The sequence below is a fragment of the Motacilla alba genome, chromosome 13 (assembly GCF_015832195.1).
Source record: "Motacilla alba alba isolate MOTALB_02 chromosome 13, Motacilla_alba_V1.0_pri, whole genome shotgun sequence".
Taxonomy (NCBI): Eukaryota; Metazoa; Chordata; class Aves; order Passeriformes; family Motacillidae; genus Motacilla; species Motacilla alba.
Genome location: NC_052028.1, coordinates 6,528,424 through 6,545,329, shown reverse-complemented (window position 1 = coordinate 6,545,329; position 16,906 = coordinate 6,528,424). Strand labels below are relative to the sequence as shown.

Genomic DNA, 16,906 nt, shown 5'->3' with positions numbered 1-16,906 from the left:
TATATGTAAAAACATTGCACTGTAAGAGAGAATATAATTTTTCCACATGACAAAAGACCAGTTTTAGAAGGACATCGGTACTGAACTTGACAGACTAATGAACTTGTCTGTTAGAAAATGAAAAAAAAAAATAGGTCACTTTAGGTTTCACTCAAGATAATTATTAGAATAGGTTAAATCTGAATCCTCATAGAAAACTGTGTGTTTAGAACAAATATCATGTTTTCTTTATGCCACTGTAGCAGTGTAAGACATCTCACTGAACTGTATCTGCAGGCTGACTCAGTACCCCCACCAGGACAGTAAATGCCAGCAAAACTACAAATATAGACCCTGTCAAGGCAAGAAAAGAGATGGGCATAAAAGCCAAATGAAGATTCATCAGGACAAATACTAATACCAATCTAAAGCTATTTATGTGATTTTTCATCCTAGTTTAGAGCTGCACTGTACAATGTAATCCATACTCTGATAGTTGCTTGATGTGGTAGAGAGATCTGATTCCTGACTTCCACCTTCTCCCCTTTTCCTGCCTTTTCTGGGGGCAGGGATCTGCCTCAGCCCCTGCTGAGCAGAACATACACCAGCACTGTGGTACCAACACCTGACTGACACGAAAGAGAAAAGGCTTTGTCCATATTCTTTTCTTTTTCTTTCATCTTCTCTCCAGTTGCAGCAGCTTTTGGGTAACCTTGCTGCCCTCCAGCATGCCAGCAGGGCACACAGTGGGAAGGAAATCTGCTGCTTTGCAGGCAATACCCCACAAGTTTACCAATTAGTTATTTTCTTTTATTGCAGAATATCTTTCTAAAAATGGCACCAAGTCTAACTTGTTTATGAGGGATGAATTTTGAATCCTTTTGGTCCCATTTACTATTATTTTCATAATCTGTATTAATCCAGCAACTTTTTAAAACTAGAGAGATTTAGAAGCTCCTACAGGAGATGTTCATAGACATCATGCACCACTGTTTTAATGGTATTTCCAGGTACCATGACTAAACCCAAGAAAACACATCTATTCCATCAAACTACCATTTACCATTCCTTCTATTAAAACAAACCAAGAGCACTAACTGTGTTATCTAACAGAAAAGGAGACTGCTGGCCATGCTGACAGCAAAAGAGAGAGAGAAGAAGGATGTATCTATTAGGTATTTATGAGGAAAAGAAGATAAATTCTGCTGCCACAGTTGTTCTTCATTAACAATTGATTCAGTTTATATTCATTACTTGTAGCATAAAGGTGATGCTACTTTGGGGATATTTCTATCACACGAGACTTGGTTTGGTCTTTAAAAGTGCTCCTCCAATACCAGGCCCACACAAGTCAGTTGTGCCATTTCAGTGTTTGTATAAACACTCGAAGGCAAGAAAAAATAGAAATGTTTAAGATATGGTTTTCCACTGGCAGACTTGCAAGCTTTTCTCATTTCTATTCTGAGGTGACAGTGCCCTCCTGTGGCACAAGGTTTTGTTTTTGCTTTTCCCCTATATATACTCCATCCAGAAAAATGAACTGGATAGAGTTTTGCATCTAGAAGTACATCATTTATGTATATAGTTGTTTATATGAAGTAATTTTGATAAAAGATTCCATTTCCATCTATATTTTCACATATCCCTTTAAACAAATATTTTAAAAAGTGCTTGCTCCACTCTGTATGGTTTCTGCATAAATTTGGGGGATAAAAGCCCATTGGGAATCTGAACAGTGGGTGCATCTCTGTCTGCAGGGACCAGGTGGTTGGCATTTGCTGCACAAACAAAATTGTGCCTATTACATACCATATAATCTGTAATCTACACCAATCCTAGTATTTTTTAGTCATTTGATCTGTCCTTAAGGAGCAAATAATGGCTAGAATTTCTGGGACAGTTTGGATAATGCATTACTCTTCTATCTGATCTTTTTTTGGCAGTTTAACAAATTCATGTAGGGAAGAAAAACTTCCGATTTTAAAAGGATATAATAAAGGTATTTGGTAGCTTTTGTTGGCAATTATTGGTTCATTACCAATGTTCTCCTACATAATTTGTTTTCTCCACAGATTTTAAAACTTTAAACACAAAAAGCTCTAGATTATAAACATTGTCAGAATTACTAAAACAGAGATTGATTTTTATACTACTAAGCATTGACAAAAATATTTAAGGTAACCAAACACTGAAAGAAAATCCTGTTAAGACCATGGGATAGAAGACTTGTCATTACTTGGGGAGAAGATCTCCACGATGAAACTCCTGACACCCTGGAGCCAGCATGAGGTGATGAGCTCATGCGCTGTAAACCCTCAGCAGCACAGAGAAATTCTGGAGATTTTAGGTAGTGGAATATATAAAGGAACAAACACAGTTTGAGAAAAGAGCCAGATCTACCATCCCTCTGTTTCTGCCATTCAGAATGGTGTGTAGCTTTGTAAGAAACAGAGAGAAATAAAGTCTCAAAAACTCCCAAAAACCTTATTCATATGGACATGTCTGTGCACACATTCACTGTTTTCCAAAGCCTTTAAGTTAGCCATGAATGACTTAATAATGTGAACACATATAAAGACCAGCCCTTCACCTAATTGAATTTCCCTGTTCAAAACTTAGCAGAAATGAAACACTGAATTTTCCCCAGTCAAAAACCATCTGAGAATGAACTGAAGTAACACATACAAGTAACTTGACTGTGTGGCCAATATATGATTTTTGAAGCTTTTCTGCAGTTCTTTTAATAATTTAAATCCAGCAATGTTTTAAACAACAGAAAGAATCTCATAATGCTAAGTGTGAGATAATCTTAGCTCTAAGTTCTGTTACCCGAACTATAATTAAGACAACAATTTCTTGTGCTGTTATAAGGGTGTTCTTTTCTCTTGCATTTGCACTAGATTCCAAATCACTTCTGAGTATAAATTAGAGGCTTTTTTCCCCAGTACCTTACACTTTGCACAGTCACTTAAACATGCATAAAGAGAACACTAATGGGTGTAATTCCCCATTCGCTTTGCACAGGTACAAATGACTCTTCAACCAGGGAGCAATGAAGGATCACACCCACTGAGCTGATTAAATCACTTAAGTACGGTGTACATTCCCTCTGGCTGTGCTTCCTGGCACGACTAATTCCTTCTATGGAACCTTTGGGACCTAGGCCAGCACATATGCACAGATGGTTCCTCCAATCAGGAATTCACTTCCCCTGCTGTAGAACAGAATCCTGGTATTCAAATCACACGTGTAGGGTAGGAGGAAGACAACAATTTCCAAAGTTCATACAGACTGCTATGAGCCTGTGTAAATTAGGATGGAACAGCACCGTTAAAAATAAAACCTCTTGCAAGGGTTTACTAAGGTCACAAGCACTGAATATTGATGCATTAATCTAATTTTCAAATTATCTCCTACTCTGGAAATGACTTAAGGTTCATGTACTTCCTCTGTGTGCCCCAAGAGAAATATTCAATTTCCCATTCAGTGTGGCAGCATGAAGATGCTGTGTCTCAAGTCAGAACACTGCTTGGCATCTCTTGATCTTCCAAACATAATTGGGGAAGAATATGCACTTAGTAGAAAATACGAGCATTTATATATGAGGATAAATATGACCTGGATACCATTTTCCTGAGGGAGTGCATTCTGGTTTAAATATATGTCATTGAAGAAACTGGTTAGCTTGTATCTTCAGGTGAAGGAGAGTATGTCTGTCTATATGCATTTACAAACACAGATTACTACAAAGGAATAGGAGAAATGTGTACATTCAGAGAAAGAGAGGAAGGGTGTAAATGTATGAAGGAACAGTTATTATGCTCCTCAGTATAATAAGATTATTTTTCCAGGGAAATTTTGTATTTCTTTAAAAATTGAAAATTATAGAAGTGTTATTTTCTAGACACATGTAATAGAAATATACCTCAGAATGGACAATAGGAATGTAAGGTCTCTGGGGAATGGCTAAGCAATCCAAAATCTTCTAATTACAATGCCAAATGTTGAGTGCTGAAGTGTGTTGTCTTACAAAGATACAGTCAGGTTGCACTATCATTCATTTCTAGAAAACTCCAAAAGTATATTAATGCTCCAAACAGCAATCTGGCAGTCTGAGAAGCTTTCTGGCTGCAGCAAACAATATTGGACAAACAAGAGACAGAGCTCAGGGAAAGAGGATGAAATAATAATGAAAAGATTATAAATTTGCCAAGCAAGGACTAATAAATGACATTGTGCTGAGGATCAAGTCTAGCCATTTTGTGCTAAACTAATGTCTTAGTTTGACAGCTTCATGCAGGCATCACACCAGGAGTGAAAAATCACCTGAGGCACAGAGATAATCTGAAAATAGCAGGGTATTTAAGCTGGTCTCAGCTAAAGAGCTGAGAAATGCATAAATAAAGCCAGAAAATAAACCAAATCTGAATAAAAACAGGGCTGGGGCAAGATTCCATCAAGAAAGGTGTGATTAAAGCAAAGCACTGTCAAGTCCACGTTCCACAGGGGACTTAAAGCATTTGACGTTTTGGATGTATGTGTTGCGACAACTGAAACTGAGTCCTAAACTTCACATCCTAAGTCTTGCATTATTTTGTATGTTCAGAGATCTTTTTTTATTCAAAATCTCAGAAGATCTGCTGTTATATCATTCCAACATCACTTAAGTAAACTTGGCAGTCCCAGCAAGATACCTCTCTGGAGCATTCCACCACTTAGTCCTCTTTTCCTTATCTCATTGTTGTCACAGTTTTCCCTGGCTGGCAATTGAGTACACGTGGCTTTCCAGTCATTCCCCACCTACCATCCCTCCCCAGCTGAAGGAAAATCAAAAAGAAAAGGTAAACCTCATGGGCTGAGACAGGAACAACTTAATAATTAAAACAAAATATTACTACTATCAGAAATATGCCAATAGCACTAGTTATAACTGCAATAACAAGGGGAGAAAGTGACAGAACCCAAGAGAAGCAGGGGATGAAGTTGGTCACCTCCAAAGACTGATATGCCCAGCCCATCCCCAGGCAGTGACTGGCAGCTCCCAGCCCACTCCCCCAGTTCATGTACTGGGCAAGGCATCCCAGGGTGTGCACTATCCCTTTGGCCAGTTTGGGTCAGATGTCCTGGCTGTGCACCCTCCCAGCTTTTTCTGCAGCTGCTCACCTGCCGAGCATGAGACAGAAAGCTCCTGAACTTGGGGGGAGAACTGCTTAGCACCAACAAACATCAGTGGCATCAACATCATTCCATGCTAAATGCAAACACAGCCCTGTGCCAGCTACTCTGAAGAAAATGCACCCTGTCCCAGACAAAACCAGAATGTATTACTTCAAGGCTAGAAGAGATTTAAGGTCATTACAGAATTATTGACTTGCTTTGTCTTGGCAATTCTTAAACTTCGTTTGTTTTTCTTACTTTTACCTCAAAAAAAAAAAAAAAAAAAGAAGGAAGTCATCTGTACATCCCACTTCCTGAAACCCCAAGAAAGCAAGGTAAAATATAAACATTATTCCTTTCTTTTGTAAGGATCTGAAACATTCCATAACACAACAGTGCCTGCAGCATCAACAGGTTTTCAGATTAGAAAGTAAGATGTAATTTAAAAGAATTTATGCATCCTTGAATGACACTTCATATTGGTCAATTCCACACTGCCTGGCAAGTTACAGTTGACATTGAAGTTTTTACATCTCCTGATTTAACTTCTCCATTAGTAGAAACCTTAAAACCCATATAAAATATATATGGTGTCTTATTTCCTTGAGCTTTCAGGTAAACATTTCCAATTCTACAATGCATGAGAAATAAGGTCTGTCAGAACAATACTGTGGACCTTTAAATAACAAACTGATAGAGTTTCCTACAAATATAATTCTGCAGTAGTTTGGATTTTTTAAATGCAAGTATCAGTTAGGGGAGAAAGTCTTTGCATAAAGGAATGGGCAACAATATTGGTGAGGGTTGAAAAGTCCTACAAAAATCATATCACTTTTGAACTTTGGGAACCTGTTATCAGAGAGATGTTTCTTAGCATATTTGCTTATGAATTGTGTATTAAAAAAATAGAAGGAAAAGAAAAAAGAAAAGCAGAGGGAATTTTATTTGAATAGATAGGAAACAATTGCACCTACAGTGTTTCCAGTTTGTGTAGCAAATGTCCTGTGGACACTGTTAATGCTCTATGGGAATGACCTGCCCTCTGAAGTGCACCTTGGAGAGGACAGAGAATTCAAAGCTGTGTTTCACTGCCTGTGGCTGGACTAAGGCCTTTACAAGTTTGGTTTATGTTTTCAAAGGTCTTATGGATTATGTTATGAACAGCAACAAAAAAATTAAAATAACGCATACAATATTGTAAAAATATGACTGTAATAGTTTACTGTATTAAGAGCATTCCTTGGATTAAGGGAAAAATCCAGCCAAGTCTCCATGGACACCAGGGGATCACCACTAAAACCAAACAAAAAAAGAAGTATTTGGAAATGGTCTATAAAATAGAAGACTAAGGATGCTCTCTCTCTACACACAGAGATGTATATTCATATGTTATCCACAGCACCCCCGGGCTGGGTTTGCACACACAGCTGTGTGAGGGGATGGCTTGCACTATGCCTTGGCCCAGATCATCTCGATTTAGCTTTTCTCAGCACAGGTGCTGAGTTTTGGATTTAAATCTAATACCTATAGGAAAATTATGGCTTGTGTACTGAAGTGTGATGTTTTCTGTTCCTTTGAGTACAAGGCAGAAATGCTACAGCTGCCAAACAATTGAGCAACAAGACCCATGCAAGTATAGGACAAAAAATAAGGAGCACGTAGCTACCTGGGATCTGGTACCTCACTCATCTACTCCAAAAGAGCCCACAGCAGCTGGAACTTCAGTAGAAAGAAACAAGAACAGCAATAAAACATCTAATTCTTAAACTTCAATTCTAGGCCTTTTGTACCTTTTTATGTTCTAATCTGTATTTGGGTTCATAGTTCATCTCTTACTTCTGGAAATTCTTTGTCCCATTAAATTGACATTATAACAGTGATCACAAAATCTTTCTCTTTAAAAATGTTTGCATGGAAGTGATCGCTGCCATATCATAGCAGAATAAAATTGAAATAGCAATGCTATTAATAGCATATATGAAGGTGAATGAATAAAGGGATAATTTTAAAAACTGAAAAATAATCACTCCTTAGGAAGTTAATGTATGATCCAGAGAGATGAAGAATGAGTCATACTGTAATTTTATGGCTTCAGCTTTGCAGTGCTGCTGATGAGTGCTGTTTTTTTGATAGGTTGGTTGGACTTTTCTGGTATATGAAGGACATGAACATACAATGCAAAATTATCTGTGACCTAAGGAAATCATAAGACTGTACTTATTACACTTGTTTGCTTATATTCAGATGTATTACTTAAAAACGGCAGATCAAAAATTTGGGAGCTTTATGTTTTTGGTTTAATTATAACATAATATAATTAAACTAAAGCCAGTCAATCCCAGGAATACGGACATTCAAATTAAAAAAAAAAAACAAACAAAAAAAACAAAACAAAGAAGCACCAGTTGAAAAACATCTCTGATGTTTCTTCTGTGGTCAGGTTCAAAGGGATTTTTCTGGGAGAAATTTAAATTTTTTATGCCAGAAAAGAAGAAACTCAATATTAACTAAAGGTACTGATCTAAGCAGAACTTGCATTAGCCACAGAGACTCTTTGATAATGCTGGAAAACTGGCTCACTCTATTTTTGCAAATCATATCCTGTTTCCATTAGAAACTTCTCTGGGCTGCATTTCACTGAATTGCAATGAAGTCTGTGTACCCTGGGGTTCTGTAGTTCCTTTGCAATCAAGATTTTTCCCAGGAGTGCTGTAATCTGAAGTAAAGAACTAGGTTTTTTTTTTTTAGTTTAGGAAAAAAAAACACAACAAAAAACAACAATGGCAACAACAAACAATAACAAAAAGCCCCACAAAAACTATCAACCAACCAAAAAACACCAAGAAAACCCACCCAAAACAACAATAAACAAACCACATAAAAAACTGAAGCTTGGCTGTGTTCCTGAACCCAGATGGAATTTACTTAATTTGAGAGAGGAAAACAACCTGGAAAGACAGTCAAAAACTACTGAATAAGAATGATGTGTTATGTATCGTGTCCAAAGGAGAGCAACGAGGCTGGTGAGGGGCTTGGAACACAAGCCGTGTGAAGAACGACTGAGGGAGCTGAGGTTGTTTAGCCTGGAGAAAAGGAGACTCAGAGGTGACCTTATCACTCTCTTCAGCTTCCTGAAGGGTGGCTGTGCTGAGCTGGGGTTGGTCTCTTTCTCCGGGCAACAACAGAAAGAACAAGAGGACACAGTCTCAAGCTGTGCCAAGGGAGATCCAGGCTGGAATTAAGGAGGAAGTTTTTTACAGAAAGAGTGGTCAAATACTGGAATCTTCTGCCCAGGGAGGTGGTGGAGTCACCATCCCTGGATGTGTTTAAAAAAAGACTGGATGTGGCACTTGGTGCCGTGATCTAGTTGAGGTGTTAGAACATGGGTTGGACTCGATGATCTTAAAGGTCTCTTCCAACCTAAAAATTCTGTGATTCTGTGTGATTCTGTGTATACCTGAGTAACTTCTAGCCCAGCTTTTGGAGTCACTTAGGAAATATGGGTTCAAATCATTTTAGAAAAGAAAATACAGCAGAAGATCAGCAGGCAAATAAAAAAAAAATTAATTACTGACGCAGCACAGCCCTGAAGAAGAGTTAAGAACACAAAAAATTTAGGAAGTAAATCTGAAAGCATGCAACACTTGAGAGTGGAGCTGGGAGCACACTTACGGGGACACAGAGACTGGAGGAAGGCTGGACCCTCACCACACCCTGGGCTGCTGCAAGAGGATCACACCAGGCAGGTGTGGTTATGAGGAATTACTCGGGTAGAAGTCCTGCCATGCAAGGCAGGCTACCCTTGAAATCATACAGCAAAGTTCCCTGAGTGAATCTGCACGACTTAATTTTCCTAGTGTGCAAAATCCACTGGTTCTTGAGCTAGAGCTGTGTTGAAGATGTGTGTAGTATTTGCCATCAGTACATCTGGTGAATCAGTTTAATATTTATGCACACACACCCCAGATGTGGAATAGAAAAGTCCTAGCTCTTACATACAAATTTTATGTTGGTTTTCTACCATATTATTCTTTTTGTTCTGCTCTTGTTTTACAGGAGACTATGTAGTCATGTCTGTCTTCTTTAACCTGAGCAGGAGAATGGGTTATTTCACTATTCAGACCTACATTCCCTGCACACTTATTGTTGTCTTGTCCTGGGTCTCTTTCTGGATTAATAAGGATGCAGTTCCAGCCAGAACATCACTGGGTGAGTTTATCTTCCCTGTTTCCTTCAAGCTTTATCATGTTTAATTGACACCTCTACAGATCACCAGTTTGTAAAAATGAGAACAGACAACTTCACACGAGCTCTCCTCATTTAGAGGAATGCAGTAATTTCCAAGGAACAGCACAGACTGACCTATATTTGCATCTCTTCCTTTTTACCGTGTCAGATTCTGACTATTGTAGATTGTCAACAATCAAAGCTTTTTACTGATTACAGAATTATTTTTTATAAACATCAAGAGGATGGGGACACACAGCGGGATTAGAGGCAGGATGCATTAGTTTCACTTGTTCTACTTTCATATTACGTGACTGGCAACACAAATTAAATAATTACCCAGAAGGAATCCACCTTTCTGGCTGTGTGTCCAAGTGCTAACAAGAGGAGAATGCAGCACCATGACTACTTTAGAAACCAATTTTTCAAGTATAGACTTCAGGGGAAAAAATCAACTGAATTTGGTGGTAACCAAAACCTTATACATGAAAATGTGACATGTAATTAATCAGAATTAGAAATTTCTACACATTTAGCAACTGCTCAACAAATAAACTAAGAGACCAAATTAATCTTGCTTCTGCAAAGCAGCTGAAACAGTAAGAAATAACAAAGCAGAAACATTCAGCTAGAGAAACTTTAACACATTTTCTACTTCTACATTAAAACCACACAAGTGAGAATTATTTCAGTTTTTCCTTCTGCATTTTCATTTCTTCACAGAACCACAGCACAGAGCACTGGAGTGTAAAATAGGGTACACAATTTTAATTCCAGACTCCCTAGAAAGAACATAACAGAGGACCAGTGGCTTCCATAAAAGAAAGCTTTAAGCATTTTATTGTTTTTTTCACATCCTCTTTAAAAAGAGGTTATAAAATCTGATTTAAAGAAGTACAAAATGAATAAAGGCATTCAGCTGTAAATTTAATAATGTAAAATTACAGTATGTAATTTTACATTATTAAAAATACAGTAATGTAAAATTTACTGTAATGTAAATACTGTATTAAAAATACAGTAATGTAAAATTACTGTAAATTTTACCTAGATACACAAAACAGACTTGTCCCTCTGGTGAGAATTAATCTATTTGCATGAGTAAGAAATTAAAAACAACACTGCAATAAAAAATGTGGTAGATTTTAACTGTTCTGATGCATTTTTAACATTTTTCATATCACAGAACATGCAATAATGTTCTAAAAGGGAAGGGATGGTGAGGCACGTCACAGTAGTTCTATTTTGTAGATGTTTCTCTTGCTCTGTTTATGCATTTGAGTGCATTTTTTATTGTTTATGCATTCAACTTTCAATAAAAATAAAAACTCCCCAGAAGTAAACTACAAAACCAAAACCTTAAATTAAATTTCTTAGAATTCATCTAACCAAAGTACGCTACAGAGCAGCACTGGCAGTGACCATGCAAAAATGTTGCATTACTTCTGTTAATCCTCTAAGCTCCCATTGAATTGGCATTTCACTGCTACTGAATACCTTTGCTGTGCATTTGAACTCCAGGCACACTTCAAAACCAATCACTGAGAGATAACTGGCAAAATCAATTTTCTACTTTAAGTAATGTTATTTCTGTTTTTTTCTCTCTATTTACCAGGAATTACAACTGTCCTGACAATGACCACCCTAAGTACAATTGCTCGTAAATCTCTTCCCAAGGTCTCCTATGTGACAGCCATGGATCTTTTTGTGTCAGTCTGCTTTATTTTTGTGTTCTCTGCACTGGTGGAATATGGAACTTTGCATTACTTTGTCAGCAACAGAAAGCCAAGCAAGGATAAAGATAAAAAGAAGAAAAACCCAGTATGTATCTTTTTACCAGCAAGGCCTAAAATTTAATTAATTTTTCTGAGAGAGCATTTAAATCCCTCTTTATAACTGTCCCTATTTTCCATACTTTTCTATTACCTATACACCCATCCTTTGTAAAACAGGAATGCAAACATTCACTTTGAGAATCAAAAGCTCATATATTAGAGCTTTCTGGATGCCAGATGAACTAATTTCTTAGGATAAAGATCTTTTTAACCAAAGTGTTCTGCAAGCCACAACTACCAAAGCCATTATTTATGCTATATATAGATCTCTTTATAGAAAAGATCTCAGTTTTTCTGTATTAGTATTAGCAATATTCTATGCCATTAACTTACGTCCACATTACTGACGTGACTACCTTGCTTATCAGGACTACAGTTAAACTGTTAAACTTTTATATTCAAACTTTGTTGTGCTTTTCCCAACTTCCCCTTAGCATCTGTTTCCTTTCCATTGTTTCCTTAAATTATATTTTTTTTTTTTTGTATATTTCTTACCTTATTTACCTACTTCTCTGCCTTAGAAAGTGATTTTGCAGTAGTTTATAATGATACTTAGGGATATATGCTACCCAATAGTAAAAATAATGTATATAATAACAACAGCAAAAAAATCCTGGAAACACCCTCAATAGTGATTTGGGCTTTTGCCCAGACAGGGGAAGAATTTAATGCTTATTTTGTCCAGGACAGATTTCTCCTTGCCTTTGGCAACTGAGTTGACAAATGCGTTGTCTAGAATCTCTGAAACATTTAGCCTAATCATCTATCAAAAAAAAAAAAAAAAAAACCCGAAAAAACAACACAAACCCTTGAACTAAAAAAATACCCCCATAAAACAAAAAACCAACCAAACAAAAAACCAAAAAATCTCCACGAACCCTTAAACCAAACAAACAAAAGAAAAAAGTGAAAAACGTGAAGGAAAAATGTTTTACATTAATAAAGAGTATTTTCATCTCCTTTTCAGGCAGGCCTCTAACAAAGAATGAAGTAATTTTTATTTGCTCTGCTAACATATTCAAAGACTTTTGAAGATATTCTCTTTTTAGTTTTTAAATGTATCACAAAAATGGATATAGAAAAAACAGATGGAATTAAGGAACATTTAACTACATACTCTTCCTATAATTTCAAGCTTCTGAGAGATAGACTGTAAAAAAAAGTGAAATGATCAAGTGATGTGTCCTGTGTTAGACGGAAATAAAATATCTGTGTGTGTGTGAGTCTTATGCAGTCAGGTAAAGGAGCAAAACTAAATGTACTTCAGATTTAATTATTTCACTTTAAGACATCCACATGAGGAGGAACAACTTGTTCTTTACATTGCTTAGCTGTGAGCATCTTGGAAGAAACAGAACTATAAATGCTTGCCAGAATCCTAATCACAGAGTCTAAAAACTGTAAAAGTAGAGTATTCAGGGCACAGTCTGCAGGTAAAAAATCTTCTTTCTAAAAGGTGCTTCTATGAACTGTGAATGGTCTCTTTCAAAACTGTTCAGCATAAAAGACTAGAATTCCCTCAGGAATTGAAAATCTAACAGGAGTTTGATATCTTGTGTCTTTGGCCCAGTTGTAAACAAGGCAGTGACAAGTTGAAAATGTGGGGGATTTTATGTTACAGATACTTGTTTCAATTGCTGTAATCCCAATCTCTCTATAAATTTAGTTCTTTTTGACTTACCGTGTTTTAGAAACATATTTTTAATTTACATTATTTTTGTCTCTTTCTTTCCTTTTTTTAATTTAAAACAAAACCCTCTGATTCTCTTTTCTGTCTACAAAATGAAAGCTTCTTCGGATGTTTTCCTTCAAGGTATAATGTTTTTTGGAATGGAAATTCACTGCATGCGACTGCTGAATTTAACTAGTAGAGCTTAGATGAGAGTGGTGTTTTGTTTGGTCTTTTAATTAATGAGAAAACTACTCAAGCTACTTCCTAATTAAGTAGAATGATTATAAATTCCTAAAAAATTTGTAGAGTTGATTCAGCAGCCCATATAACATTATGGTTCTGAACTTACCTAAGTTCAGGAGTGACCAACATTATTGGATTGCATGAATTAAGAGAGTTTAACATTAAAACATTTCTGCTACTCTCTCTCAATTTGCCATGGGATCCAATAGCACCAGCTAGCCTAAAATCTGCAGCACACCCTTTTAGAACTCAACTCTGACCCTGGATTTTTAACCTTTGTGATTCACTCCTAATTATAAAGCCAAATCTGTTCTGATGTTGACCTGAAAAAAACTCAATGTGACCATCAGTCACTCAAATGCTGTTCACTGTGCAAAAAAACCAGTCAGAGTTTTGAAAGGGTTTAAGATGCATATAGATTTTTTTAATGTTGTCACTGGATCAACACACTTAGAAAATTACCTAATATATCTAGTTGTGTTCCACATTGAAACCTTATCTCCATTCAGAAATGCAGAGATTTTATTAAAAAAAAATTTAAAGGGGGGAGGGGTGTGGGCAGGGGGGTAGAAACCACATAAAATAAATGACATTGAATTTACATACTTACAGAATGGAATTTTTATGTTTCCCTAACAACTATCAGCATGAATTTTGATGTCTACCAACATTCACTCAGTGAATGCATTTTAAATACTTAACTTGCTCAATTAATTCTAACTATATGTATGCAGATATACATGTACAGCTACTATATAAAATTCAGAACATGCTGAACCTTCTACTTGGTGAACATTAGTAGGTGGTGAGCTGCAAATATTCAAATAATTGGAGAGTCTTATAGAGATTCTCCTAATCTTATTCAAAAAAATCTAGGTTTTGCCTTTTTCCTGTGTACACATATCCTTTTTTCTCAACATGAACCATTCCTTTTAAAATCCTGCATTTCCAACTGATTCAGTTCCTTTCATGTGCAATACACAAATTGCCTTCAGATATCAAGCAGCTACATAAACTATAAAACAAAAACTCAAAATCCCATCAATTACATTCCTGGATGTTTCATTTAACCTCTCATGTTTACTCAGTTTAGCTTTGAAGCTAATTTCCCATGGCTGTTAACTTTAGATTGGTTTGTGCTGCTTTCCTCTAAAGGGTATGATGTAACTGCTTTTAATAAGCTCAAGGTAATTTTGTCACTAGAACACCTCAGCAATTTCCCATGTGCCCCGCCCAGAACCATCACGCACGCGTTGACCATCATCCCCTAGCTTGTTCTGGTGACAATAACAAGTTTCTCCCTCTGCCATCTTTTTCTTCTTTTGCTACTCCACCTTAGGCACCTACTATTGACATCCGTCCCCGATCAGCTACAATTCAAATGAACAATGCTACACACCTCCAAGAAAGGGATGAGGAGTATGGCTATGAGTGTCTCGATGGCAAGGACTGTGCCAGTTTTTTTTGCTGCTTTGAGGATTGTCGGACGGGGGCGTGGAGGCACGGCAGAATACACATCCGCATTGCCAAAATGGACTCCTACGCCCGCATCTTCTTCCCAACTGCCTTCTGCTTGTTCAACCTGGTCTATTGGGTATCATATCTGTACCTTTAAAAGCAGTAGGAAATCAGTGATATGAGCCTTACTCACTGAATTTCTTAGAGAGATGGTTTCCTAAATCCACTTGAAGTATTTATGACGCGCTTTATAGTGATCTGAATTCTTTAGTGCCATAATCCCGTAAATATCAGTCATATCATTTGTCCAAAAATTGCCATCAGGTTATTGTGAAGTACATGTCCGTTCCACATGCCAAAATAATTTAAAAATAAAATCACGTCGATAGGTAATATACACCTATACCTGCTGGAATAGAGAGAATCAGGGCAGACAGGACAAGGGGAGCATAGCAACATCACTTAATAGTTGATACTGTGATTCCAAACAGGAGTGAGAGAGAGGAGAATTCCCAGGTATAGTGCTGTACAGTTTGTTAACATTGGCTATAATTATGCTATAGCTTTATCCTCTGTGGGCTTTTCTTTTTGGAAGAGTCATCTCTCACTTTGAGTAGGTATTATTAAGCTAGGAAAATGAACTTCTACTCCCACCAAGATGAAAACAGACCTTTCCCTTTGCCATCCCTTTAAGAGCACATGTACAATGCTGTAAATATTTCAATACCTTATAGTACATAAAGCCTAGTGCATGCATCTTTTGGGGGCCAAAATAAATGAAAAAAGGTACTATAAAGTTTTGTCTTTTATTTTGTGTCTCTGGATGTGCTATTGTAATTGAAATGTGGACAAACCTAATTTTCTTTTTTCTTGAAAAATTGCCCCTCTCCCTCATGCATGGAAGATCCAAGCAGACAGCACTGTCATGCAAGATATTAGAGAAGCCTTAAGGATTCAACTAAATAACGTATAGACAAATCTGTTTGGCCAATATAATAGCTCATAAAGTGTAATGTATGTGTCCTCTGCAGTTGTAGCCTTCATTTCCCATTGTTAATGTTGCTATATTTCAACTGAATCTCCAGTAATTATACATTGCAAGATCAGCTTCCGAATTTAATCCACGTGCTTCTATTGTTCTTTTCCCATGTTGAGCTCCACTTTTTTCCTTACTCAAGTGTTTGTGGGAGTCTTTTATTCTTTAATCCAGTACAGGGAATAGCTTTAATTCTAGATGTTACTTTTACATAAGAGCTTCAAGTTAATTTTGAAACATTAGTCCTTCTATTGTATATACACACACAATTCTCTGCCCATTTATGTCCTCGATCAGCAATAGTTGTTGTCAGTGCTGCTTTCACTCAGTGAGTACCTTTACTAAAACAAACCCTTACCATGGCTAGCACAGAACTTATAGATAGCCTTGAAAACAAAAGGGAACAGAGGGTGTCTCGGATACTAAATCCCATGTATGCAGTTATGTATGTATTTAAAACCACTGGTTTTCAGAACCTGTATGATGCTCAATTATGCAACCTTAAGCACATGTAAATATGACTGATGGTTTGGTTTTTTTTTTTAATTTGTCAAAGATGCAAAATACCACCTCCAGAAAAGTGGGCTTGCAGCTTGAAAAGGGAGACCTATAGCTTATCACTACAGAATTATTATTAATTGAAATGCAGGAAAAGGAGAGTTTTCCAATGTCTGTATAGTTTTGGAAATAAAAATGTATAAAAAAAAGGAATATCTCTTGATCATCAATTGCTCCTAGTCCAATGTATTTGAAAACATTTTAATAAAGGAATTGCACACACCTGTGGACTTTTTCAATAAAACTACTGCACTCAACTCCAGTTTTTCTGTGATGAGTTTGTTAAAAGCATGCTTTGAGAACTAGACTACTTGACCGGTTGGATTCATCCGCTGCCTAAATATAAGTGATTGTAATCCATAGAACCCTCTGCATTGTCTCATTTTGCAGTCAAATGGCTCACACATAACTTTATAGAATGGAGACAAACTCTTTTGAAGGTTATCTTATTATAATAAAAAAAATTAAAATCACTGAATTGGAAGTACTCCAAAGAGAAATAACTTTCCTTTATCTACTTAGAGAGTCTCCACTATCTGAATGAGTGTCAATCACCTTCCATACAGGAAGGTGTTTCAACTGCTACCAAACTGAGCTCTAATTTTTTTTTCCCCCAGTAGTCAGTGATTTAAGAGCTTCCTTTCATTTTGCAATTAATAAGAGTGACTAATGTTACACATTTAAAGTTTCAATTTTTCTCTGCTCCCTTATAGGTTTTACACATAATCGCTATGAAACACA

The 16,906-nt window shown here is 36.7% G+C and overlaps 1 protein-coding gene across 1 annotated transcript in view; it reads left to right on the top strand.

Annotated features, from left to right (window-relative positions):
- The window catches only part of GABRG2 (gamma-aminobutyric acid type A receptor subunit gamma2), a 64,959-nt gene extending 48,537 nt beyond the window's left edge, over positions 1 to 16,422 (top strand). Inside the window, exons 7-10 of the mRNA XM_038149801.1 lie at positions 9,193 to 9,345; positions 10,979 to 11,184; positions 12,988 to 13,011; positions 14,453 to 16,422. Of these exons, the coding sequence (XP_038005729.1) occupies positions 9,193 to 9,345; positions 10,979 to 11,184; positions 12,988 to 13,011; positions 14,453 to 14,728 (659 nt within the window). The 3' untranslated portion in view covers positions 14,729 to 16,422. The remainder of the gene's footprint in view (positions 1 to 9,192; positions 9,346 to 10,978; positions 11,185 to 12,987; positions 13,012 to 14,452) is intronic.
- Positions 16,423 to 16,906: the final 484 nt, after the last annotated feature.